Raw genomic sequence first — 27,190 nt, forward strand, 5'->3', positions numbered from 1 at the left:
TTCCCTCTTGATCCTACCCATGACCCATTAAACATATCTCTAACCCTAAATATATCTAACAGGAAATGTATATTGGATTTTAAAAAGGTATCCCACACATAAATAAAAGATGTAAACAATCTTAGTACTATTACAAAATAGCCATATGTATGTGGTCTCCTTCAATCTTAGGCCCCCAAGTATTTTCATTTTTATCAAGTGGTTGCATCCCAAACACCGCTCATATTTTACTTCCTTTTTTCTTCAGAGAGCTTGTTCAATTCTGTTAAAGCTCCCAACATCCACACGTCTCTGTTTTGTCTTTATATAATGACTTTGGCTTTCATAATTTATGTGGACGAGTAAATAAATAGACTTTTTTACGTCACTATTTATACAATTTGTTAGTTGTATAGTAGTACATGGTTTTGTTGATTTGTTATATATACAAGTCTTGTGTGTTGTATAAGGCAAATCTTGTGTCTCACTTTTCTCAGCACAACGAATACAAACCAAGAAGCTGAGATTATTATATCCAACAGTTTTGTAAACTAAACATATGGCGGCCTCAGTCGAAAACCGCCAGTTCCGCTATGAACCTGGTCTTTCGGCCGCCGGTGTTGTCCGTTCTTTTAGTCCTAACCACAAGCGTTCGGATTCACCAAACCGTGGTTTCAGTTATTCATCGGCTACTCGAGAATTCACTATCCCTAAAAGGGTTAGCACGCGTATGTACGAATACTCAAGTGAAGAGGAGGACGACGAAGAAGAGGACGAATATCGTGAGGCCATTAAAAAATCCAACTCAGAGTTGGAATCATCCATTTTCGATCCACGAGATGTGGGCACGGCGGATCAATGGATCGAGCGAAACCCATCCATGGTTCGGTTAACGGGAAAACACCCCTTTAACTCTGAACCACCTTTGAACAAGCTCATGCATCATGGGTTCATAACCCCAGCACCTCTTCATTATGTGAGGAACCACGGTCCAGTTCCCAATGCTACGTGGGAGGATTGGACCGTGGAAATATGTGGTCTGGTGAAACGACCGAGCCGTTTCACTATGACCCAACTCGTCACAGAGTTCCCTTCCAGAGAGTTCCCAGTGTCATTAGTATGCGCGGGAAATAGACGGAAGGAACAGAATCTGACGAAACAGACGATTGGGTTCAATTGGGGTGCGGCCGGGATATCAACATCGGTCTGGAAAGGGGTCCCACTTGTACAAATCTTGAAAAAATGTGGAATCTTCAGCCGAAAGAAGGGAGCGTTGAATGTGTGCTTCGAAGGAGCCGAAAATCTCCCGGGTGGAGGGGGTTCGAAATACGGAACAAGCATTAGCGTGGAAATGGCGATGGATCCGGCCCGTGATATCATATTGGCGTACATGCAAAACGGAGAGAAGTTGTTACCGGATCACGGTTTTCCAGTTAGGATGATTATTCCCGGATTTATCGGTGGTAGAATGGTGAAATGGTTAAAGCGTATTATTGTAACAACACCTGAATCTGAAAATTATTACCATTTTAAAGATAATCGAGTGTTACCATCGCATGTGGCGGATGCCGAATTAGCTAACTCCGAAGGTATGTATGCCTTACAATTTAATTAATAATAATGATTTTTCTCCGTATTACTTAATATTTTTTATTTTAATATATTTATGAAATGACATCAGTTTCTGAGGATCTTTTCAGTATTATATGTGACAAAGGTAGATGGTCATAAATACATACATATCAACTACATGGATAGAGTAACAGACATTTATGATTTATTTGTTTTTCAGTTATTTGTTGTGTCATACGAGGTAGTAACATAAAAGTATGAACTATAATGGATTTGATATATATAAATTTTGTTTACGGTATAGGATTAATCCTATGATATATATTGTTATTTTGTTATTTATAGTAAAGTAATTAAACATGATTGAAATGAAATATATATGCTAATATGTGCAGGTTGGTGGTATAAGCCAGAGTACATAATTAACGAGTTGAACATAAACTCGGTGATTACAACTCCTTGTCACGAAGAGATATTGCCGATAAATGCATGGACCACTCAGAGGCCCTATACCTTAAGAGGCTATGCTTATTCCGGTAATTATATTATACTTCATTTTTTTATTTTTTTTTTATTGGAGTAATTTTTATTCTCCATATAAATACATGTACAGAAGTTATCGTTTTTTGAGTTCCTTCGTACTCAAATGTTAAACAAACACTTCTTTGTTTATCAAATAAATACGGGAAAAAATAGAATCATGTTCTCTCGTCTCCTAAGTATTTAGTACTATATATCTGGCCTCTAATTTAAAATTAATAACTTATGTTTGAGCTTTGCAAGTATTTTGATTTTGATTAAACATAATAATAATAATAATAATAATAATAATAATAATAATAATAATAATAATAATAATAATAATAATAATAATAATAATAATAATAATAATAATAATAATAATAATTTTTAATTTCCTCTACCCCTTGGTATTTAGTTTTGCCTACTCTCTACTCAATAGGACACTTCAATAGGATATATGTTGAGAAAGTGTTGAGAAAATGTCGAGAAAGCGATAAAAAGAGGAAGTAATAGATTATTGTTTTTGGATTTCAAGCCACATGAATGACAACTTGCAAAGACTACTTAATCAAGTGATTAAAGGGAATATTTGTAATTAATTAATCGAATAAGCACATATAAGTGGATAAAATAAATACAAGTAACGAGGGGTAATGATGGTTGGGGACCAATAACTCTATTTTTAAACCTAAACTTGTGTCGTACGGTTTTTAATATTACTTTTTCAAGTGGTGCCTAAAATAAATTAGAGCTCTCTAGATTCGAGGGTGCATAACATGGTAGGAGTACTAACACCACTCCCTCCCTATCGTTACTAAACTATTATCCTCTTAACGTGACAAATCAGCGCCACATCAGCACTCAAATCCTATAACTAACTTATAAAATCCTATAACTAAGCATTGCCTATCATGGTTAAAACATCTTCCTCTTACCTGCCACATTATTAATTAATTTCTTTTTATATTTATTTAATCAACACAAAAAAAGTTGTAAAATATGCATTAAAGATTTGTACATTTGTTAAAAGGGGTATTTTTTACAAAAAACTACTAGCATGTGGGGTGAGTGGGTCCCTTTTATTCCAATAACCATTCGTTAAATTCATGGTAAGACTCCTATAACTAATACCTATAATTAATCCGTGTCTATGGCATCTTGCGGGTAACTAACGGGTAGCTACGGGTAATGCTCCGATAGGAAGTGGTATAATTAGCAACTATATAAAGTTCATATTATAATTAGAGTATAATTAATATTAATAGTAATTATTAAACTAAATATCTTAAGTTTCCGGTGATTGAAGGTAAATACTACTCCGTAAATGTGATTTTGGAAACCAGAAAAGTAGTGTATCAATGAATTAAATAACATTTAATTTAGTATTTTAATTATTAAATTAAATGGTAACAGGAGGTGGGAAGAAAGTGACACGTGTGGAGGTAACAATGGATGGAGGTGAGAGTTGGAGTGTGTGCAGTTTGGATCGTAAAGAGAAACCAAATAAATATGGGAAATATTGGTGTTGGTGTTTTTGGTCACTAGAAGTTGAGGTTTTGGATCTTCTTGGAGCCAAAGAGATTGCAGTTCGAGCCTGGGATGAGACACTTAACACCCAACCTGACAAACTCATTTGGAATCTCATGGTATGTAGTTGCGCTTTTTTATAAATTATTTATATTTATATTTATATATTATTTTTACCAAGTAAAATAAATTGGTGGTAACGAATTTTTTAAGTAGTTTGGTGACATTATGCATGGTTTTGATTGGTAAAGTTGTCAAACTGGGATAACCTTTTCTTCTTCTTATTGGACAAAATTCCTCTTCAAATATTTCCCTTTTGACTAGCTTTTGAAGTTTTGAGTACGCAACTTTTTAAACATTTATCCAATAATTTTTGTATTTATTGTGTACAGTTAAGTGAACAATTGACCCCCTTTTTTCCCCTATTAGCTGTTTTCACTTGCTCCGTATTATTTTGAAAAGATGGTACCGTGGGTTGTGAGGGCCATATTCCAAAGTTTTTCAACACATATATTGAATTTATTAACGGAATTATTTTTAGACTAATAGCCCACGTGCATATATCGGCTATTACAACCCCGTCTCAATTAGATAGTCCTGATATTCTTTTTTGTCTGTTCCAAATTAATATAGTTCCATAAATAGATAAGAATAATTGATTAAAATACTTTTATATCTTTACTTTATTTAAATAAAACAAAATTGTAAGTAAAAATTAAGAGGTAAAACTGAAAAGTAGACAATAAAGTACATGTGTTAGTCACTTTTTTTTTAAACAGTGTGTTTTTTGTCTGAGGACTTTTAAATTGAGACGGAGGGAGTATGATTCAATAATTTTATGATACGATGTGAGTTTTTATTGTCGGAAGAAATTATGTCTTTTGAGCATAAAGTTAAATACATTAAATCAATTATGTGAACCAATGTTTAATAATAGTTCATGTTTATATAATCAAGTGAAGCTGATTCTATGTATATGAAATACAGGGTATGATGAACAACTGTTGGTTCCGGGTGAAGACTAATATGTGCAAACCACATAAAGGCGAGATTGGTATCGTGTTTGAGCACCCGACTCAACCAGGAAACCAATCCGGCGGATGGATGGCTCGAGAAAAACACCTCGAGATTTCATCAGAGTTAGCCAATCCAACTCTTAAAAAGAGTGTTTCGTCGCCTTTCATGAACACAACTTCTTTAACATTTTCAATGTCTGAAGTCAAGAAACACAACTCAGCCGATTCAGCCTGGATCGTGGTCCATGGTCACATTTACGACTGTACATCGTTCCTAAAAGACCACCCTGGTGGCAGTGACAGCATACTCATCAATGCTGGCACTGACTGCACCGAGGAATTCGATGCAATTCATTCTGATAAAGCCAAGAAGCTTCTAGAAGAATACCGAATTGGTGAACTCATAACCATGGGCTATAGTTCAGATTCGGCTGCATCATCACCGAATAACTCGGTCCATGGTGCAACCAATTACATGACATCACATTTAGCCACCATTAAAGAAATTGTACCAACAAGGAACATAGCTTTAATCCCTCGCGAAAAGATCCCATGTAAACTCATCGCTAAAACCTCGGTTTCGCATGATGTGAGGCTATTTCGTTTTGCGCTCCCATCGCAAGATCAAGTTCTCGGACTCCCGGTCGGAAAGCACATATTTTTGTGTGCAATTATCGATGACAAGCTATGCATGAGAGCATACACGCCCACAAGTACTATCGATGAAGTCGGATACTTTGAGTTGCTAGTGAAAATCTACTTCAAAAACGTCGAACCTAAGTTCCCAAATGGAGGGCTCATGTCACAATACTTGGAATCAATGCCGATAGGTTCTTCACTTGACATCAAAGGTCCATTAGGTCACATTGAGTACATGGGAAAAGGGACATTTTCGGTTCATGGTAAACAAAAGTTTGCCACAAAGTTAGCCATGTTCGCTGGTGGGACCGGGATTACACCAATCTATCAAGTGATGCAAGCGATCTTGAAGGACCCCGAGGATGATACGATGATGTACGTCGTGTATGCAAATCGCACAGAAGATGATATTTTGTTGAGGGATGAACTTGATGCATGGGCTGAAAAATATCAAGATAGAGTGAAAGTATGGTATGTTGTTGCTAAGTCAATAAGAGAAGGGTGGAAATATAGTGAAGGGTTTATTACTGAGGATATAATGAGGGCACATATTCCTGAAGTTTCTGATGATACATTGGCATTGGCTTGTGGGCCACCACCCATGATTCAGTTTGCTATAAACCCTAATTTAGAAAAGATGGGTTATGATATCAAGAATTCTTTGTTGGTGTTTTAGATTTTGTTACAATGGAAGTTAGTGGGTTAAAATTTCATTTCTAAATAAAGTCACAATCATATATGTACATATAGTATTTCTCTTTGTAATCATCTTTCTGTATGAGAGTTTTTATTAATAGAAAAGATTATGATTATTATTTATGCTTTTTTATAATTGACAAATCCATCAACTGAAGGTTGGCAAGAGTAGTAATCCATGATTGATATTGAACTTCGCGCAAAATACCTGCTACCACCAGCTTTGTTACCTCCTCACATAGCCATTTAGTGCGATCTGGGGCCATACCCCTACGCTTTTGGACTACAGGCTTTAAGGCAGGATTGACATTGAGTTTGTGTTCTGCGATATGACGCGGAACACCAGTTATATCATTTTCGCACCAAGCAAAAACATCCATTTACTCCACAAGTAACTGCACAATCTGTTTTTTGGTGTCCGCACTAATATTGAGTCCAGCAATCTATGGAGCAACCAGCAATCTATGGTAGTAATGCACAGATGGAGCAACCAGCAATCTATGCCAAAACCTGAGACGGAATTGTCTTAATTCTTATAAATAAATTACTAATATATTGTCTGAATACCATATCTTTTAGTTTTTTTTTTTTTTTTTAAAGCCGAACTCGAACACTCAACATAGAAGTTACCTCGATATCGCTAGGCAAATTAGTGACCAATTGGATACCATATCTTTTAGTTACCTACCAATAATAACAAGTGCAGATGGATTGATAAAGGAACAGAACCATCAGGACAATTTGAAACCATAAAACATCGAAACTGTTGATAGACAGATGTACAAAACGTTTATCATCTGATGAATGAAACTTGATCAATGACAATTGATGTATAACAAACAAGTTTTTTCGTGATTTACACATAAATTTAACATAATTTGTCACCTCAACACTAGATTTTATTTTGGTTGCTTTATTTGAACACCAAACTAAATCATCAACACATACCGAAATTCAGGTACACATACTAATCAGGAACTAATCTCACTCACAGTTAAATTAAATATTAAATAAATACAGTAGATAAAATTAATACCTACCGAAATGGCTCTGTTGATGGAAATTGAATAACAGAGAAAAATTACAACTTATGGATTGTTTTCATATCAACAGCTTCACTGAGACTTCCGTTTTCGACATGGTCCCACCACTTGTATAAGAAATTATCTACAACTATCCTGAACCATGGTGACAATTTAAGACCGTCCTCACCTGCATCTGCTTTCATCACGAGCTCTCTTAATTGCTCTCGATTCACATACTTAACATCTGCAACTTCATCTGGGTTCGGATTCATGCTAACATCTCGTACCATGAAAAGTAGATAATCAACTGCAATATTATTAACATGCTTTCAGTCTTCATTTGAAATTGATATGCCATGGACTTTATTTATTCCTTACGAATTGATATATGGTGTGTTAAATGTACATTTTGAAACCAAACTGGTTGATAACATGAATCAATGCAAAAAGAGTGGAAGCAAAGTTCTTACGTTCATGTTCGCCCCATTTGCCATCAGATGGTGCTTTGTATAAAATACGACCTAACGGGATAAATTCATCGACTGGAAGTTCATTTGCATGAATCCCCAGTTCATCTAAAAGCTTCCTCTGTGCAGCATTTCTGACCCCTTTTGAAAATAAAATGAAAAGTATGAATAAATTGCAGATACAGATGGTAATCACAATATACTTGTAGGATTATATGTGAAATACCGAGTGATTTTTCCTCAATAAGCTCAGATTCTCGATACAGCGGATGGCTGCAGCAGGTGTTTGTCCATACTAATGGGAATGTCACCTTTGTTGCAGATCTTTGCTGCAAACATATGAAACTAATTATTATTTATAATTATCATAAAAAGAATTGTGAATGGATACATAAAAACAGAGCCACGTGGTATACATACCTGAAGAAGTAACTCATTTTTTGAATTAAACAAGAATACACTGAAAGCCCTGTGTAGCAAATTTTCGGACTCAATTTTCTCCATCAAGTGGCCTACATATATAAATAAATTGTTAACAAACAAATTATACTGAATGTTCAACATGACAAATGTTTAGATGAATAATCTTTTGTTATATCATGAAAGTGACACTTCCAATTTTGATTGCTACTTTGGTATCATGTACATCTGAGTTTTATAATAGTAAACATTGATATCGCATAAAGTGATTATTAGGAGCATAGTACTGACCTGATATTCATGTCAAGCCATTATTAGGATTTAGAATAATATTTTGTATGATAACTAATATTTTTGAAGGACAGTAGCTAATAAAGTATAAAAAGAATTATCGTCAGTGTGATGTTTTAATATCTAAAGACTGAGGCTATATAACTTGATTTCAGGACTTGCTAGTTCAACAGAAACAAAGAAAAACTAAAATGAAATCTGTGTTTCACTCAAGTTGAACTATTTTTCTTTATGATTCACACAACCAGAAAAATAAAGCTTTACTTACAGTTGTATTTTGTGTCATGACCAACAACACCATCATTAGCATCAACCAAAATGCATCTGCACACAATTATAACATCCATTAGTATGAAAATTCCGCGAAACTGGTAAAATTTTCATCACTGTGATGAAATTCGACTAATTGATTAGTCTCTACTTTTCAATTTTGTTAACTCCACATTAATTTAATTTTTAATTTAGTTAAAAACTGAAGCTGAAATTGAAGAAAAGTAACAGGAACCTACTCATCTTCGAACATGAGACGGCGCTGAATGGCATCCATGAAAGAATCGGCATCGGTCGTGAGCGCCGGTGATGTTACCGGTGTAGAAGATGAATAGGACGAAACGCCGGCGCTGAATGGTGACCGGGATTTAAAAGAAACAAAATTCTGTGAACTTTTAGATAAGGATGATGAAATTGAAGAACTGAGCTTAGAAAGTTGAGATGAGCGAATGGAATATTTTGAAAGCAAAGCCATTTTTGTAAAATCAGTTCAAGTAATAATTGTATGTGAATTGTGAATTTAGGTTTAATAATAGATGAGTTTATGGGGTACAGTGGACTATGATCATTATCATTATCAGTTAACAATTAGCGTCCATTTTTTGAGTTTTTAATGTTTTAAACAAGTGTTTATACAAAAATCAAATACAGACAGCAGCCAATTTTCATTTGGATTTCATTTACAAGTAGCTTAAGGCCCGCAATTTCACGAACACTTTTGTATGAGCGTTATCGAAACTGTAATGGTTCTAGTAACGTAGCTTTATATATGTAATATGTTTGCTTGATAAAAAGCAAAAGAAAATATAATAATAATCTATTAATGTCATTTAGTTTGCAGTACTAATAGATATTAGATATTAGTTTAGAGTTGAATTTGTAAAGAAATACTACCTCCGTCTCATTCCAATAGGTCATTATTCTATTTTGGGCTGTCCCATTCTGATAGTCCACTTCCATAAATAGAAAGAAAAGAAGATATTTCATTGGTGGATCTGGAGAGAGAAGATATTTCATTGGTGGAGAAATGAAGTTAGTGGGATTCCTAAAACTGCGTGTTTTTTGTCTGTGGACTATTGGAATGAGACGGAGGGAGTATAAGTTTTACAAATTGATAACCATCACAAAGACTATTATCTCTTCTAGAAACAATAAACATGAATCACACATTCATCTTTTTTAAACGGTGCATTAGATCATACCAACATTAAAAAGGATAAACGGAATAATATTAAAGCTAAACATAAAACGATAAGTATACCAACATAAGTTTAATTTTTACATACTTGTAAGATAGTTAGTTTAAAGCATTATAACATCAACCGATTGACAAAAACCACACAACACAAAAATTACTTGACATGTTAAAGTGTAATATCGCAACCGGATGATGAACTGTACGGTAAAGTATTCATCTTCGTTAGACCCAGCAGGACCTTAAGAAGATAGAACGTAAACATAAAATGTTGCAAATTTATATGAGATAAAAGAAGTCGACCTTGTATCTCCTGCGAAGGAACTCAAGGTAAACAAAATTGTAAATATAAATTAATTATGTGTAGACTGAATCATATCGTTAAGCACATTACACCCTTCAACGATATGAACAAAATTGCAGATATTTTGGTTTATGGATCATTTCAATAGAACAAAATTGTAGATTGTAGATATAAATTAATTATGTGTAGAATAAATCATATCGTTACGCACATTACACCCTTCAACGATATGAACAAAATTGTAAGTATTTTTGGTTTATGGATCATTTCAATTCAGGCCATTACACCCTATCTTTCAAATAGTTCGTGTATCATGTCACCCCATTACTTGAAGGGTTCAAAAATGACTCAAAGTGAAAAAAATAAAAAAAATAAAAAAATACCCAAATCAACCATTTATATCTCATATATCTTTAAGTTGTTGACCAAACATGTATATTTTATAACATTAACAACGTAAACTAATTTTAAACGAAAATGTATCATGAATTTTACCCCAGGTTATACAAATTGTGCTAAAATCTAACCACAAGTTTTTACTTGAAAAAAAAAGCATCAAAATTACACATGATGTTTTCTACCTAAACAACCATTATTAAACTGTTCTTTAAACATAACAATTCGATATAATATGTTCGACTTGTACCATTGCAAAGTACACCCTCCCACTTCTTTCAAGTCAAACTTTTTTGCGACTATTAGAAGCTACTATTTGAAACTTGGGCTTATGCAAAATATATACTCTACTCATTTAGTAATATGTAGTGTCACCTTTGACACTTTTATCACAATGGATTCCAAAGTATATTAATAAATCCAACATAAACTAAACAACTTGGGGTCACAACAACTTGGGGTCAGTACTATGATAACATAAGTATACTTTAGCATTTTTTTTAAGTGGTGTTGGCATTCGTTTGTACCTAAAACGTATATGGGTATTGATAGTCACGTAAGGACCAAATGAGTCAGTTTCAATCCATTCTCACATAAATAGACACAATAGTCGTTTGCATGAACATAAACTTGCAAATTTACTTAACTCAAATCAACGGACTTGATCATATTCATAAAAATCCATTTTGACACCTTTTGACTGAAACGGGTTTAATGTGCAAATAGTTATAAGATAACTTTTCATCGTTTTGACTTTGATTACTTTATATTTTTCAAGATCCCCTACTATCACAACTCAACAGCTGACTTATTCAATTAACACGCTAACCATATGACCAAAGTAAACTACAGAGATGTATAATTACTTTGATCGTGCATACAACTAAAGATGTGTTTTAACTAACTAATCTTAGCCTCGAGATAATGGTTAAATAATGTTACATGTATTACTACTTTAAATATTTTTTTTCAAACTGAATAATAATAGAGAAACAAACAAAGGCAAGTAGTAGTATAAAGATACCCATGTTAAATAAAATTTGTAAATGATCCGTAAATAATCAGGACTCGCTAAAATGATACCACAAGTATAAATAACATATATGGATATTCATAGGCGCATATGAACCAAATGGGTCATTATTATCCAAAAATATCAAATAGACCCAAAAGTCATTTGCATAAAACAAAGAAAAAATATCATCGTTGGTCCCTTACGTTTGTACCAAAAATCAAGGTGAGACCTAAACTTCAAATTAATCATGGTTGGTTCCAAGTTTTTAACAATGTACACATTTGCTCTCAAATATAACAGCCCGTTAGTCTGCCCAGTAAAAGTCACTCACGTGCATAGCACACTATGGGTATTTTTGTCGTTTCAAATAGTGTGCTATGCACGTGAGTGACTTTAACTGGGCAGACTAACAGGCTGTTATATTTGGGACCAAACGTGTACATTGTTAAAAACTTGGGACCAACCATGATTAATTTAAAGTTTAGTTCTCAGCTTGATTTTTTATACAAACGTTAGGGACCAACCATGATATTTTTTCTAAAACAAACAAACAACATTAAAGTCACTACATTACCAATTATGTTCTAATTATGAAAAATAATACTAAGAATTAATAATAGCTGGGTGGTTTCGGGGGTGTCTACCATAAAGGTGCATGAGTGGTTTTTGGTTTGCTACGGGTGGTTGACTCTTCGCTTGCGCAACAACTTCCACCTGGCATGCCCCTCGAGTTGCTGTCCACAAGGTCTTTTGGCTCTATTTATTGAGGCAACGACAAGCGCCGATTTAGTGGCGTCTTGACTGCCGCTTAGAGCCTAAATTGATTTTCAGGTAGGCTTTAAAACCCATGAAAATTTGATTCTACCATTTTCATGGCGTCTCTCTTTTATTTTTTGATTTCTTTTTATTTTATTTGATTTCTTTTTATTTTATTTTTTTCTTTCTGGTCGGTGGTTCTCACGGAAGCAATCACTCTACCCTGGAGTAGAGAGGGGGATGAATTTCCTTTCCTGTGGGTGGAGAATTCCTTTTCTCGACTCGTGGTTAAAGAAACGACTTCTATTCTATTCTAGAGTAGAGGAAGGATTGTCTACATCTTACCTTTCCCATACCTCGCAAGCGCGGGCTTGGATATTGTTAGAAACCTGGAATAAAGAAAAAACATCAACTTGGTCAATAAAAGTCAAATTACCTTTTTTGGTAATTTGACTTTAGGATCAGAAGTTGTTGACTTCATCACTTCCTTTTTAAGCATGTCACAAACAGCCAATCCAACGGTTCAACTACAGTAACAACCAGCAGATTTTCTCATTTGTACATGGGGGTTCCAAAGTTGTCTTGGAGCCATCCCATATTAAGAAATAGTTGTTAGAATATATGTGTATAAAATGAAACTCTCAGCCATTGTAAAAATTAATTCAAGTGAAAAATTTAATCACTGATCAATAAGTTATACACATTCAGCTTCTATTTTTCTTGATTAACATGGTACCAGAGCTAACGGTGTAGATATGAAATCAATACACTTGTATTTAAACTTCAATCATTTACTTTAAACCAAGCTGCCATGTCACCAAGTGACGGTAGCTCGGAAACACCGAAGCAAAAAATCAGCTTCTTGAACAAAGCTGCCATGTCAAATAATGACGATAGCTCAACAACTTACATAGATGCTCTATGTCAACCACCGTTTTACATTATAAAACCAGAAACCATCCCTGCAAACCACCAGAACAACCGAAGTGTATATACTGTGGTATGTCAAGACATATTCAGTGTTCTAAACTTATCGGTTATCCCGAATGGTGGGACAAGAACAACCATAAAAAGAGCTAGGTGATGATGGCGGCAACAGGTAAGGCAGCAGCGGTCAAAATTGAGCATACCAGCACCTCAAGAACTGATCAGAAAAGCTGCAAGTCATCTCAAAAAGCGACAAGAGGTAATCTAAACTCTCATTCATCTAAAAAAACGACCGAATAGGTGATGGTAAAACTCTCAAACCCTAAGGTCGAATATAATCGCTATCAACCGGCCGGAGCAAAAAGGGAAATCCCTGATCGCTTCAAAACGGCCGGAGCAAGAAATTCAAACATGAAATCGGTCGGCGATGAAGAATCATGGGAAATCACTAATCGATTCCATTGTCTTCAAGAAATGATCGAAAAGGGTAATAAAACCCAGGAATAGAGTAAAGATATAGGTTTAAACCCTAATTATTCATCTAAAGTGACGATGAAACCTACTTTAATTTTACAAAAACTGAGGTGTTTTAAGGGTAAAGATGCGGTGGTAAAGGGTATAAACATGGAGAAGAAACGTCTAAATATATCTACTGGACCCAAGCCTTACCCTAAATCCCCAAATAACCCCCACAATTCCTATAGTACCCTTAAACGTTTTAATAAATTACAAAAAAACATCCCTGATTATTTTAAACGTATAAATGGAATACAAAATTCCAATTCCAAATCTGATAAAAATGCCCCTAATTTTTTAAATAAAATAGAAAAAATATCACGGTTGGTCCTCAAAGTTTGTATTAAAAATCAAGATGAGACATAAAGTTTAAATCGATAATGGTTGGTCTCAAGTTTTTAACATTGTACACGATGTGACAACCGGGAAATTTTTGACCAAATTTAAACTTGATCTTTATATGTTTCCGACACGATAAGCAAAGTCTGTAATGTTGAAATCTCAAAAACTTTGAACTGTGTTCATGTATTCATTTACCTTTCGACTATTCTCATCGATTCACGAACAATTATGTGTAAATAGATTTGTATGTATATGTGTGAATATTAAATTGAGAAATATTAATAAAACATTAAACGGCTTGATTGATATGAAAATAAGTTATGAAATCTTTTATATGACTTGGAAACGTTAACAAAGTATTAAACGTATAACGTTATACTTATTCGTTTTAGATAAACATCTACGTAATAAAACGTGTTATGTGAAACATGTATATATATATATATATATATATATATATATATATATATATATATATATATATATATATATAGACAAAATATATTGAACATATATATAAGCGGTTTTGAATACAAGTAATAGATATAGTAACACTTGATTATTATTAAACAAGTTAATAAAAATTTATAAGGGTTTAAAATAAACATAAGTTCTAGTAATAGATTTTATGATCTGAATATAATTAATTTTAGAATAATAAACTTTATAATAATTATTTGATTTAAATTCAAACATACGAAAACATTTTCAGTCTAAAAGAATTATATTACTAAAACGTTTTATAATGTAATTTGAGTATGTATATAAAACCTAATTAAAGATTTATCACAAGTACATATAATTATTGTTTCAAAGATATAAAACGTACAACGATATATTTTGAAAGATTTGTACATTTTACAACATGTCATGAAGTAGATTATTAAAGTTAGTATCATTATATTTTATTGTTATAAATTTTTGAAATTATATAAAATGATATGAGTGTCAAGTCTTCTTTAAAAAGGAATATAACTTTATAAATATCTGGAACCACTTTTGACAAATTATTACTGAGCCATTTTAATATGGATAAAGGTTTTAACATTATCTTAAAATTTAGAATCTTTCTAGAAACCTTTTGACGACTTATAAAGGATAACGGTCCGTGATTCAATTAAATATATGAATAACTTACAACGTGTATTTAAAACGTGTTTATATATATTATAGTTCAAATTAGTTAGTAAACAATAGTAGCATTCATTTGTTCAATTGATAGTTAAGTAAGTTAATTAGAATATTTAAGAAGTCAGAATAAACGCTAGTACATAAAAGATTCATATCAAATAATGTTATATTATGAAAACGATTTTAAATTATATAAACTCTGAAATATAATCAGTTTTGAAAAACTAAATATTATATAAATATTTCTAGTATATATAAATTCATATTTCTAAATGAAAATGTATATATATTTTACAAGGTGATAAAATATAATATTAACTTAGTCATAAAAATGTTTTGATTATATATATATATATATATATATATATATATATATATATATATATATATATATATATATATATATATATATATATATATATATATATATATATATATATATATATATAGATACATACATACATACATATATTAATAAATAACGAGACGATAAAATAAAGAAGCAAATGACCATAACACTTATATGTTTAAGTTACACTTTGAGTGGTATACTTCATTGATAACTTAAGTCTATATTTTGACAAGGGTACGAGTCAGGAAACGTAAAGTACAAGTTTTCTAAGCGTACGAAAATGCGTTCAAAAAATCGGAACCGGGACATAAGTCGAGTGACAACGTACGAATTATAGGAACTAAATTTACAAATTAACTATGCACGTAAATATAATATAATTTTTAATTAATTATATAAATTAAATATATTATATATTAATGTATAAAAACCGTCAGCCGCCCACGTTTAAATCAAGTGTGAGCTGGAAAGGGGAGTTCTGCAATCGCGGTCCTTGTGTGGGTCCAGCTTAGGTCTATAAAGCTCGAATGTGATCGGGTTGCAATTCATTTCATCATTCGTCTCTCAAAAATCTCGACATATATATATATATATATATATATAATCGTATTATTATTGCAACCCGTTATTATATATATTATTAATAAAGATTAATATTATTATTAATCGTATTATTATTATTATTAGTATAGAATTATACATAAAATACTACGACGAGGTCATGAGCGAGTTATTCCAAAATGAGTTTTACGAGCGGGATAGAGCTAAGGAAATTATGGGTTATAGCTATGGAAGTGATAAGTATTATTCGGGGGTATGCTCGTGAGGTCAATCTAGTGCTCGAGTATATATGATTATGCATGCTTGTATATTTAATTTCGTCGTTAAGTAGTTTATGATAAATCATGAATTTAATACAAATGCTACTGAGATAAGGTATATGATATGCATATCGTTGGAAAGCTGGCGAAAAATCAATAACTTTTCATTTAGAAATCGTGTGATTTCGATGAACGGATTAAAAGATATTGTCAACTGAATTATTATTAATTTTAGTATTATTATTGTTAAAATGATTATTATTACTATCGTCGTTATTATCGTTGTTATTATTATTATCATCTAATTATTATTATTATTATTATTATTATTATTATTATTATTATTATTATTATTATTATTATTATTATTATTATTAGTATTATTATTATTATTATTATTATTATTATTATTATTATTATTATTATTATTATTATTATTATTATTATTATTATAAGTATTATTATTAAAAATTGTTATTGTTATTATTATTACTATCGTTATTATCATTAAGGTTATTATTAATATTATCATTATTATTATTATTATTATAATTATTAGTATTATCATTAATATTATTATAATACTTATTAGTATCATTATCATTAAAACTAATATTAGTATCATCTAATTATTATGATTGCTATTATAATCATTATTATGAATGCGATATAAAAGAGGAATAAAAGCTATTAAACAAATCAATTAGGAAATAATGAGTATGAGTATCATGATGAAATTAAAATATCGTAAGATACTGATTTAAGAGAAATATCGTTTTCATTATTTTAATCATTATTATTATTATTAAAAGTATCATTTATATTAAAACCATCATTTTATTAAAATTATCATTTTTAATAGAAATATCATTTTTAGTATAAAATATCATTGTTATTATCATTTTAATATTATTATTAAAATTATCATTTTTAAATAGAATTATTATTTTTATATAAAATTATTATTATTATTACAGTTAATATTTAAAAGTATCGTTATTATTAAAATTATCATGATTAGAATTACCACTTTATCATAATTGATATCATTATTAGTAAATATAAATATCGTTATCATTATTAGTAGAGTAATAATAATTATTAGGATTAAATAATACAACTTTTATTTACTATTATTATTATTATCAATATTATCAATATTATTTTATCAAATAAATATGTGATACAAAGATATTTTTACCCCACGTAATATAATAATACATACCACTATATTTTTAAAGATATTAAGTGAACTTTATAAATTTTATTACTTAAGATATATAAAAGTATATTTTTATCATATATAAATTTTAATACAATTTTTTATTAATAAATGACTTTTATTATTTACTCTAATAAAATCTGATAAATATAATTAAATATATAAAATGACTATATTTAAGTATATAATAAACATAAATAGATTTTGGAAGTCATTTTTAGATTAGATGACTTTTGCATGATAATCTCGAGCATTAGGATTGTGATACAATACGACTTGACCTAAATTGTTAGACAGATATTGACCAACATATAAATATATATACTTAATATAGGTTCGTGAATCCGAGGCCAACCTTGCACTTGTTCAGTGCCGTCATATGCATAATTACTACGAAATACAGTATTGTGAGTTTCATTTGCTCCCTTTTTAAATGCTTTTGAAATATATATTTTTGGAATTGAGAATACATGCACTGCTTTTATAAATGTTTTACGAAATAGACACAAGTAATTGAAACTACATTCTATGGTTGGATTATCGAATCGAATATGACCCTTTTTAGCTTGGTAGCCTAAGAATTGGTGTTTATTATAATTGCCACAAATTAACGCGAATCCTAAAGATAGATCTATCTAGCCCAACAAGCCCCATCCGAGTTACGGATGCTTCAGTACTTCGATTTATCATATCCGATGAGAGTCCCGGAATGATTGGGATATTCTATATGCATATTATTAAGGTCGGTTACCAGGTGTTCACCATATGAATATTTTTATCTCTATGCAGTTTGCGAAATACCTGATATGAGATGTATATTTATGAGAAATGGAAATAAAAATCTTGTGGTCTATTAAAATTATGAAAATGATTGAGTATGATAAACTAATGAACTCACCAACTTTTTGATTGACACTTGAAAGCATGTTTATTCTCAGGTATAAAAGAAATCTTCTGCTGTGCATTAGCTCATTTTAAAGATATTACTTGGAGTCATTCATGGCATATTTCAAAAGACGTTGCATTCAAGTCGTTGAGTTCAATAAAGATTATTATTAAATAAATGACAGATTAGGTCATTTATAGTTTGGATGTTATGAAATGGTATGCATACCTGTCAACTTTTGATGCAATGAAAGGTTGTCTTTTAAAAAACGAATGAAATGTTTGTAAAATGTATCATATAGAGGTCAAATACATCGCAATGTAACCATATGTTATTATATTCGTCCTTATGGACTAGGACGGGTCGTCTCATGTGTTATCAGAGCGGTGGTCTTAGCGAACCAGGTCTTGCATTAGTGTGTCTAACTGATAGATATTAAGATGCATTAATGAGTCTGGACTTCGACCGTGTCTGCATATCAAAAGTTTTGCTTATCATTTATTGTCGGAAATTACATGCTTATCATTCTTAGTCTAGACACATCTTACTTCATTGATTGCATAAATAGTGTATAGAAAAAATTCATATCTTAGCGTATCTGCTAATTCATATCTAAGCGTATCTGTTAATGTAAACTTTGCATGACATATTCCGTAAATTCCTCCGTAATCTACGAAATCTTTTGTTCTATATATATATATATATATATATATATATATATATATATATATATATATATATATATATATATATATATATATATATATATATATATATATATATATATATATATATATATAGATATAGATATTCTATGTAATTAGAATACCATTCGATAGCCGAAAATCATTTCATATCGAAAAATCCTTTATTCAATTGTACGAATGGAACTCGCCACTAGTTCAAGTTCCTCAGATTCCGATATGGAGTTTCACTCAAACTCCGAAAGCAGTGTGACCGGAATGGATCAACCAATTAGCCATCATCTATTCTGAATGAATTGGAGATGGGTTCGTAGCCTACTTAATCATTGGAGACAAGAAGAAGGCGATCCCTTTCATCCACCACATTGCCCTCTTGGCGAAGAACCTGAAGCACTTACTGGTGAACCTTTTCGAGACACCATTTTCTCTCTCATTTCCAGAGTGTCTCGTCACGATTATATATTATCTCAAATTCTAGATCTTATTCACTCGCTTGTTCGAACCACCGATCATCCTGGTGTAATAGAAGAAGTCAACGAGCTTCGCGCTCGAGTATTGGCTTTGTAGAATATAGTGCAAAGATTACAAGCACCATCAACAACACAAGTACCACCAACAACATCCACATCGCAAGCTTCAATACCATAAGCACCAGCAGTATCACCGGCATCAACAGTACCACCATCACCAACACCAACAGTACCATTACCACCATCAACAACAACATCCGCATCCCACACCTCGACATCACAATCTGTACCTCGAGCATCAACGTCGTATATACCGTAGTTACTAAGAAGTACCAGCAACAATAACCGATGAAGTAATGCTTCATAACTTCATTGGAGAAACATTCTGCGGCGATTATGTAATCTCTAAAGTCTTAGAGATTATCTATTCCAACCTTAATCATAAACCAGATAAGTGGGCGAATAGAAATGATGAAATGAAACCCTGATCGGAATGGTACACGATTTACAAGCTAGACTTGTTTTACCAACAGCATCAACAGTACTGTCAGCATCACCAGCACCGTCAGTGCCATCAGCATCGCCAGCATTAGCAGCACCTACAACATCACAAGCTCCACCAGATCTATAATCACTAAGAACAACATCACTAATCAACAACAAGTATGTCATATCAACGAGTTATGAAGTATTAACTCATTTCCACTGAAGAATTTATATGTATATCTTATATATATAAATTTTAGAAATCATAGTATATCTTTTCATATTAAGCTATTATGAATAAATTGAATAAGGGTAGATACTACTCGGTTAATTCATATTACTAATATGAAATGATGTACATCCTTCGTTAATGACTTAACCATTGTTAACTATAATCTCTGTTCCAAACTCAATGAATTCCAATTCATAATAAATCAAGTGTATTAATCAATTACATATTTGATTTTACACTTTCATCTTCGATGTACTCGAAACTTTCTAGAAACATCATTCATATCTTACGAAGTTCGCAAGAATTCACAAGCATCAACGTCCATCCCCAAGGAATGCCAATAAGAATAAATAATAAAGTATTGATTACATTGGTGAAATATTCTGCGAAGATTATGTAATCTCTATTTTTTTAGAGATTATTCTTTTCTAATTCCAGTCGAAAAACAAATGAGTTTAATTTAATATTAACTCATTAAATCTATATTACATCTGAAGGAAATATACATAAATATATTTTCATAAAGACTGTAATAAAATTCTCTTGTACAAAATATTACTTGTGAAACTTTTAACGGGCAGGTAATACTCGAGAGATATATAAATTCACAATTAATATGTTACATTCTTCGAATCTGATTCAGCAATCATCAACTATACTCACTACTTACACAACAATATACATTCTTTCATAGAAATCAAAACAACCATTCTCATCCAAATTTGATTACATATTCTGATTTTGACAAATCTAAATCCAAGTCAAGATTTAACAGAAGACATCACTCTTAGATTCCTACATCTTCCAAATCTATACTTTGACTTTAAAAATGTGCTAGAACATTACTTCTATTCATTAAACCCAGAAAATAATTTTCGTATCATTCAAAATTCTAGAACATCATATGTATATTGACAACTACAATCTGCAATCAAACCCTTCATAATTCTTGAAAACCCCTCAATTAAGAAACAATCGAGGGGATGATCCAACCACACATTATCTACGAAAAGAAGGACTTATGCATATAGTCATGCAAAAAAAAAACTCTCGGAAACTATGTAAAAGTTTAACTCGTATCTGTGTCAAATCCTTTGGCATTTATTACCAAAAACAACTTTTCAATCCCTTTTCAAAGTAGACAGTTTTGTCACAGCTCCAGCAATTTAACTTCAACTTTTCATTCGAATAAGCCTTATTATAACTTTGATATGTAAGTTTGCCTTTCGTTGTCGTTACCGGGGAACCGTTTATGTCCCACCACATTAGCAGTAAACTTACCAGCAACTGTATTGATCTTTGACTTTCCGAAAAATTATTATATTTATCGAAACCCCATCATTTACTCGTCCGCATCTTGTAACAAGAATTGTCATGCCAATTACCGGGAATCAGCAATCAGTATTTTGAAATCTCGCAGCATGTCTACGCCAACAGTTATATGTGTACATATAACATCTATCTCATAAACTTACGTACTTCGAATGTGAAGTTTCTGAAAAACACCCTAAACTGCGAACTAGTTCTCCGAATTTTGGAAAAAATGCTGATGAAGCAGCAAAAACTATAAACGACCTTAGCAATCGAAATTTTGATGATAAAGAATAGTGGCTCAGAAAATGAGAAAATTTAGAACTGGAAAACGGAGTGAGCAATCCATGAAGGAAGCTGTAGACAAATCACAAGGACTAAGCTTGCCTTCAAAGAATCCAAATGATATAGTGTCTGATGAAGTCTTTAGCGAATACCTTGCTCCTTACTCTAAACTCTTGCGGACAATATTCTTCATCATCCTCTGATCTTAGATATTCTAAGATATCATCATATCTTTCATTATAAATATCTTCGATGTTTCTGAAGATATCTTAATAACTATTGTTATCCGAATCATTTACCTCTTCACGCTATCTGTGTTACATCATAAAAGAAACTATTTAATTTCTAAATTCTGAAACCTTCGAGTTTAAAATATGAATGTTTTTGAAGTAGTGTTGGGAACTGAAGCATGAGTTAGTATAATATAATGACACTTGATCAACGTGATTATATTACAGTAAGTCATGCTGAGTTTCTAATGAGACGTGAGGATTCACAGACCATAACATCATCATGTGCCATTTTACACGACTCTTATATTCTACCTAATCTCCAAACATATCAAGAATATATCTCCCTGATAGTTCTACCTTTTCTCGTGACTTCTAGTAATTTGACAAGTCAGATCAAGCTATGTTCATTCCGAATCTCATACCTACGAATTCTGGACCATTACCTGCTTAACACATAGGTGAGAGGAGAAAACAAAAGCACAATGCTTCGAAATATAAATGGGAGTATAAATCGCAGCAAATAGTATCATTAAACGTAGATGTCAATAATTATAGAAAGATAGAAGCAGGGACTTCAAAACATAAGGGAAGATATAAACAACAACTCAAAAATTACAAACCCTGTATATCGATGCATATAGCAATATAAAGACACGGGAGAACTAAAAACACTATAAAACCAAGAGTATAGTAGAAGTAAATAGATTCTTCCGGTGGAAGATGAAAAAGAAGAATAACAGATATTAAAGTTAGGAGTATATCAAGAATCAGAATAGGATGGAGCATATTGGTGAATGTTTTAAAGTATGAATTGGGAAAGAAAGTATAGAAGATGAGAGTGTGGAAATAAGTAAACGAAGAGGGTGGATTTATAGGGAAATATCAGACAGAGCAATCGAGACAGATCATCGCATTTAACCAAAGAGGATTCTAATATCCTTAATTACCGAAGAACCAAATCTTATTACGAAGATTTTCTCTAAATCCCTTGAACTCCGAAAATTAACCCTATCTACGTCAAAAGATATGACGAAACTTTATTTTCTCATTTCACTCTTTTGCGATAGCTTCCCTCGTACTCTTCACATAACGAATTATTTTATCCATATTACTCAATGATGATAAAACTCTAATTTTCAACTCGTATGAGTCATGAAAACATACTTATTGTCAGCCATAACCATCCTAATCAAATTTCGGGACGAAATTTCTTTAACGGGTAGGTACTGTGACAACCCGAAAATTTTCGACCAAATTTAAACTTGATCTTTATATGTTTCCGACACGATAAGCAAAGTCTGTAATGTTGAAATCACAAAAACTTTGAACTGTGTTCATGTATTTATTTACCTTTCGACTGTTCTCATCGATTCACGAACAATTATGTGTAAATAGATTTGTATGTATATGTGTGAATATTAAATTGAGAAATATTAATAAAACATTAAACGGCTTGATTGATATGAAAATAAGTTATGAAATCTTTTATAAGACTTGGAAACGTTAACAAAGTATTAAACGTATAACATTATACTTATTCGTTTTAGATAAACATCTACGTAATAAAACGTTTTATGTGAAACATGTATATATATATATATATATATATATATATATATATATATATATATATATATATATATATATATATATATATATATATATATATATATATAGAAAACATATATTGAACATATATATAAGCGGTTTTGAATACAAGTAATAGATATAGTAACACTTGATTATTATTAAACAAGTTAATACAAATTTATAAGGGTTTAAAAAAAACATAAGTTCTAGTAATAGATTTTATGATCTGAATATAATTAATTTTAGAATAATAAACTTTATGATAATTATTTGATTTAAATTCAAACATACGAAAACATTTTCAGTCTAAAAGAATTATATTACTAAAATGTTTTATAATGTAATTTGATTATGTATATAAAACCTAATTAAAGATTTATCACAAGTACATATAATTATTGTTTCAAAGATATAAAACGTACAACGATATATTTTGAAAGATTTGTACATTTTACAACATATCATGAAGTAGATTATTTAAGTTAGTATCATTATCTTTTATTGTTATAAATTTTAGAAATTATATAAAATGATTTGAGTGTCACGTCTTCTTTAAAAAGGAATATAACTTTATAAATATCTGGAACCACTTTTGACAAATTATTACTGAGCCATTTTAATATGGATAAAGGTTTTAACATTATCTTAAAATTTAGAATCTTTCTAGAAACCTTTTGACAAATTATAAAGGATAACGGTCCGTGATTCAATTAAATATATGAATAACTTGCAACGTGTATTTAAAACGTGTTTATATATATTATAGTTCAAATTAGTTAGTAAACAATATTAGCATTCATTTGTTCGATTGATAGTTAAGTAAGTTAATTAGAATATTTGAGAAGTTAGAATAAACGCTAGTACATAAATGATTCATATCAAATAATGTTATATTATGAAAACGATTTTAAATTATATAAACTCTGAAATATAATCAGTTTTGAAAAACTAAATATTATATAAATATTTCTAGTATATATAAATTCATATTTCTAAATGAAAATTTATATATATTTTACAAGGTAATAAAATATAATATTAACTTAGTCATAAAAATGTTTTGATTATCATATATATATATATATATATATATATATATATATATATATATATATATATATATATATATATATATAAATATATATATATAATATATATATATATATATATATATATATATATATATATATATATATATATATATATATATATATATATATTAATAAATAACGAGACGATAAAATAAGGAAGCAAATGACCATAACACTTATATGTTTAAGTTACACTTCGAGTGGTATACTTCATTGATAACTAAAGTCTATATTTTGACAAGGGTATGAGTCACGAAATGTAAAGTACAAATTTTCTAAGCGTACGAAAATGCGTTTGAAAAATCGGAACCGGGACATAAGTCGAGTGACAACGTACAAATCATAGGAACTAAATTTACAAATTAATTATGCACGTAAATATAATATAATATTTAATTAATTATATAAATTAAATATATTATATATTAATATATAATAACCGTCGGCCGCCCACGTTTAAATCAAGTGTGAGCTGGAAAGGGGAGTTCCGCAATCGCGGTCCTTGTGAATATAAATGCTCCGCAATCGCGGAGCTACTGGGTCCAGGTCAGGAAGCTCGAACATGATCGGGTTGCAATTCATTTCATCATTCGTTTCTCAAAACTCTCGACATATATATATATATATATATATATATATATATATATATATATATATATATATATATATATATATTATTGTTATTATTATTAATAAAGATTAATATTATTATTATTATATATATATATATATATATGTATATATATATATATATTATTGTTATTATTATTAATAAAGATTAATATTATTATTAATCGTATTATTATTATTATTATTAGTATTATACATAAAATACTACAACGAGGTCATGAGTGAGTTATTCCAAAATGAGTTTTACGAGTGGAATAGAGCTAAGGAAATAATGGGTTATAGCTATGGAGGTGGTGGGTATTATTCAGGGGTATGCTCGTAAGGTCAATCTAGTGTTTATTATTTCCGTTGCATCTACGTACTTTCCTGCAATATTGAATCTCAATATTGATACGTGAGCATTCATATCTTATCTTTTATATATATTAATAGTGTATCCCTGACTAGTGCTCGAGTATATATGATTATGCATGCTTATATGTTTAATTTCGTCGTTAAATAGTTTATGATAAATCATGAATTTAATACATATGCTACTGAGATAAGGTACATGATATGCATGTCGTTGGAAAGCTGGTGAAAAATCAATAACTTTTCATTTAGAAATCGTGTGATTTCGACGAACGGATTAAAAGATATGATAAACTGAATTATTATTAATTTTAGTATTATTGTTGTTAAAATTATTATTATTGCTATCGTCGTTATTATCGTCGTTATTATTATTATCTAATTATTATCTAATTATTATTATTATTATTATTTTTATTATTATTAATATTATTATTATTATTATTATTATCATTATTGATATAAGTATTATTATTAAAATTGTTATTGTTATTATTATTACTATCGTTATTATCATTAAGGTTATTATTAATATTATCATTATTAATATTATTATTATAATTATTAGTATTAGTATTATCATTAATATTATTATAATACTTATTAGTATCATTATCATTAAAACTAATATTAGTATCATCTAATTATTATGATTGCTATTATAATCATTATTATGAATGCTTTATAAAAGAGGACTAAAAGCTATTAAACAAATCGATTAGGAAATAATGAGTATGAGTATCATGATGAAATTAAAATATCATAAGATATTGATTTAAGAGAAATATCGTTTTCATTATTTTTATCATTATTATTATTATTATTATTATTATTATTATTATTATTATTATTATTAAAAGTATCATTTATATTAAAACCATCATTTTATTAAAATTATCATTTTTAATAGAAATATCATTGTTAGTATAAAATATCATTGTTATTATCATTTTAATATTATTATTAAAATTATTATTTTTAAATAGAATTATTATTTTTATATAAAAATATTATTATTATTACAGTTAATATTTAAAAGTATCGTTATTATTAAAATTATCATGATTAGAATTATCACTTTATCATAATTGATATCATTATTAGTAAATATAAATATCGTTATTATTATTTGTAGAGTAATAATAATTATTACGATTAAATAATAAAACTTTTATTTACTACTATTATTATTATCAATATTATTTTATCAAATAAATATGTGATACAAAGATATTTTTACCCCACGTAATATAATAATACATACCAATATATTTTTAAGATACTAAGTGAACATTATAAATTTTATTACTTAAGATATATAAAAAGTATATTTTTAATATATATAAATTTTTATTAATCAAAGACTTTTATTATTTACTCTAATAAAATCTGATAAATCTAATTAAATATATAAAACGACTATATTTAAGTATATAATAAACATAAATAGATTTTGGAAGTCATTTTTGGATTAGATGACTTTTGTTGACTTTTACATGATAATCTCGAGCATTAGGATT

General features: G+C 30.0%; 2 protein-coding genes across 2 annotated transcripts; one reads left to right on the forward strand and one right to left on the reverse strand.

Annotated features, from left to right (window-relative positions):
* The first annotated feature begins 441 nt into the window (after nt 1–441).
* Nucleotides 442–6,072, forward strand: LOC139867535 (nitrate reductase [NADH]). The gene is made up of 4 exons (XM_071855899.1): nt 442–1,568; nt 1,947–2,087; nt 3,487–3,719; nt 4,588–6,072. Exons 1-4 carry the CDS (start codon nt 539–541, stop codon nt 5,929–5,931), a joined length of 2,748 nt encoding a protein of 915 aa, XP_071712000.1. The 5' UTR covers nt 442–538; the 3' UTR covers nt 5,932–6,072.
* Nucleotides 6,073–6,780: 708 nt separating this feature from the next.
* LOC139866182 (isopentenyl-diphosphate Delta-isomerase I-like) lies at nt 6,781–9,002 on the reverse strand. The gene is made up of 6 exons (XM_071854336.1): nt 8,664–9,002; nt 8,423–8,478; nt 7,864–7,955; nt 7,670–7,772; nt 7,447–7,584; nt 6,781–7,283 (listed from the first exon to the last, which is right to left on the reverse strand). Exons 1-6 carry the CDS (start codon nt 8,897–8,899, stop codon nt 7,033–7,035), a joined length of 876 nt encoding a protein of 291 aa, XP_071710437.1. The 5' UTR covers nt 8,900–9,002; the 3' UTR covers nt 6,781–7,032.
* Between the last annotated feature and the right edge of the window lie 18,188 nt (nt 9,003–27,190).

Source organism: Rutidosis leptorrhynchoides, chromosome 9 (assembly GCF_046630445.1).
Source record: "Rutidosis leptorrhynchoides isolate AG116_Rl617_1_P2 chromosome 9, CSIRO_AGI_Rlap_v1, whole genome shotgun sequence".
Classification (NCBI taxonomy): Eukaryota; Viridiplantae; Streptophyta; class Magnoliopsida; order Asterales; family Asteraceae; genus Rutidosis; species Rutidosis leptorrhynchoides.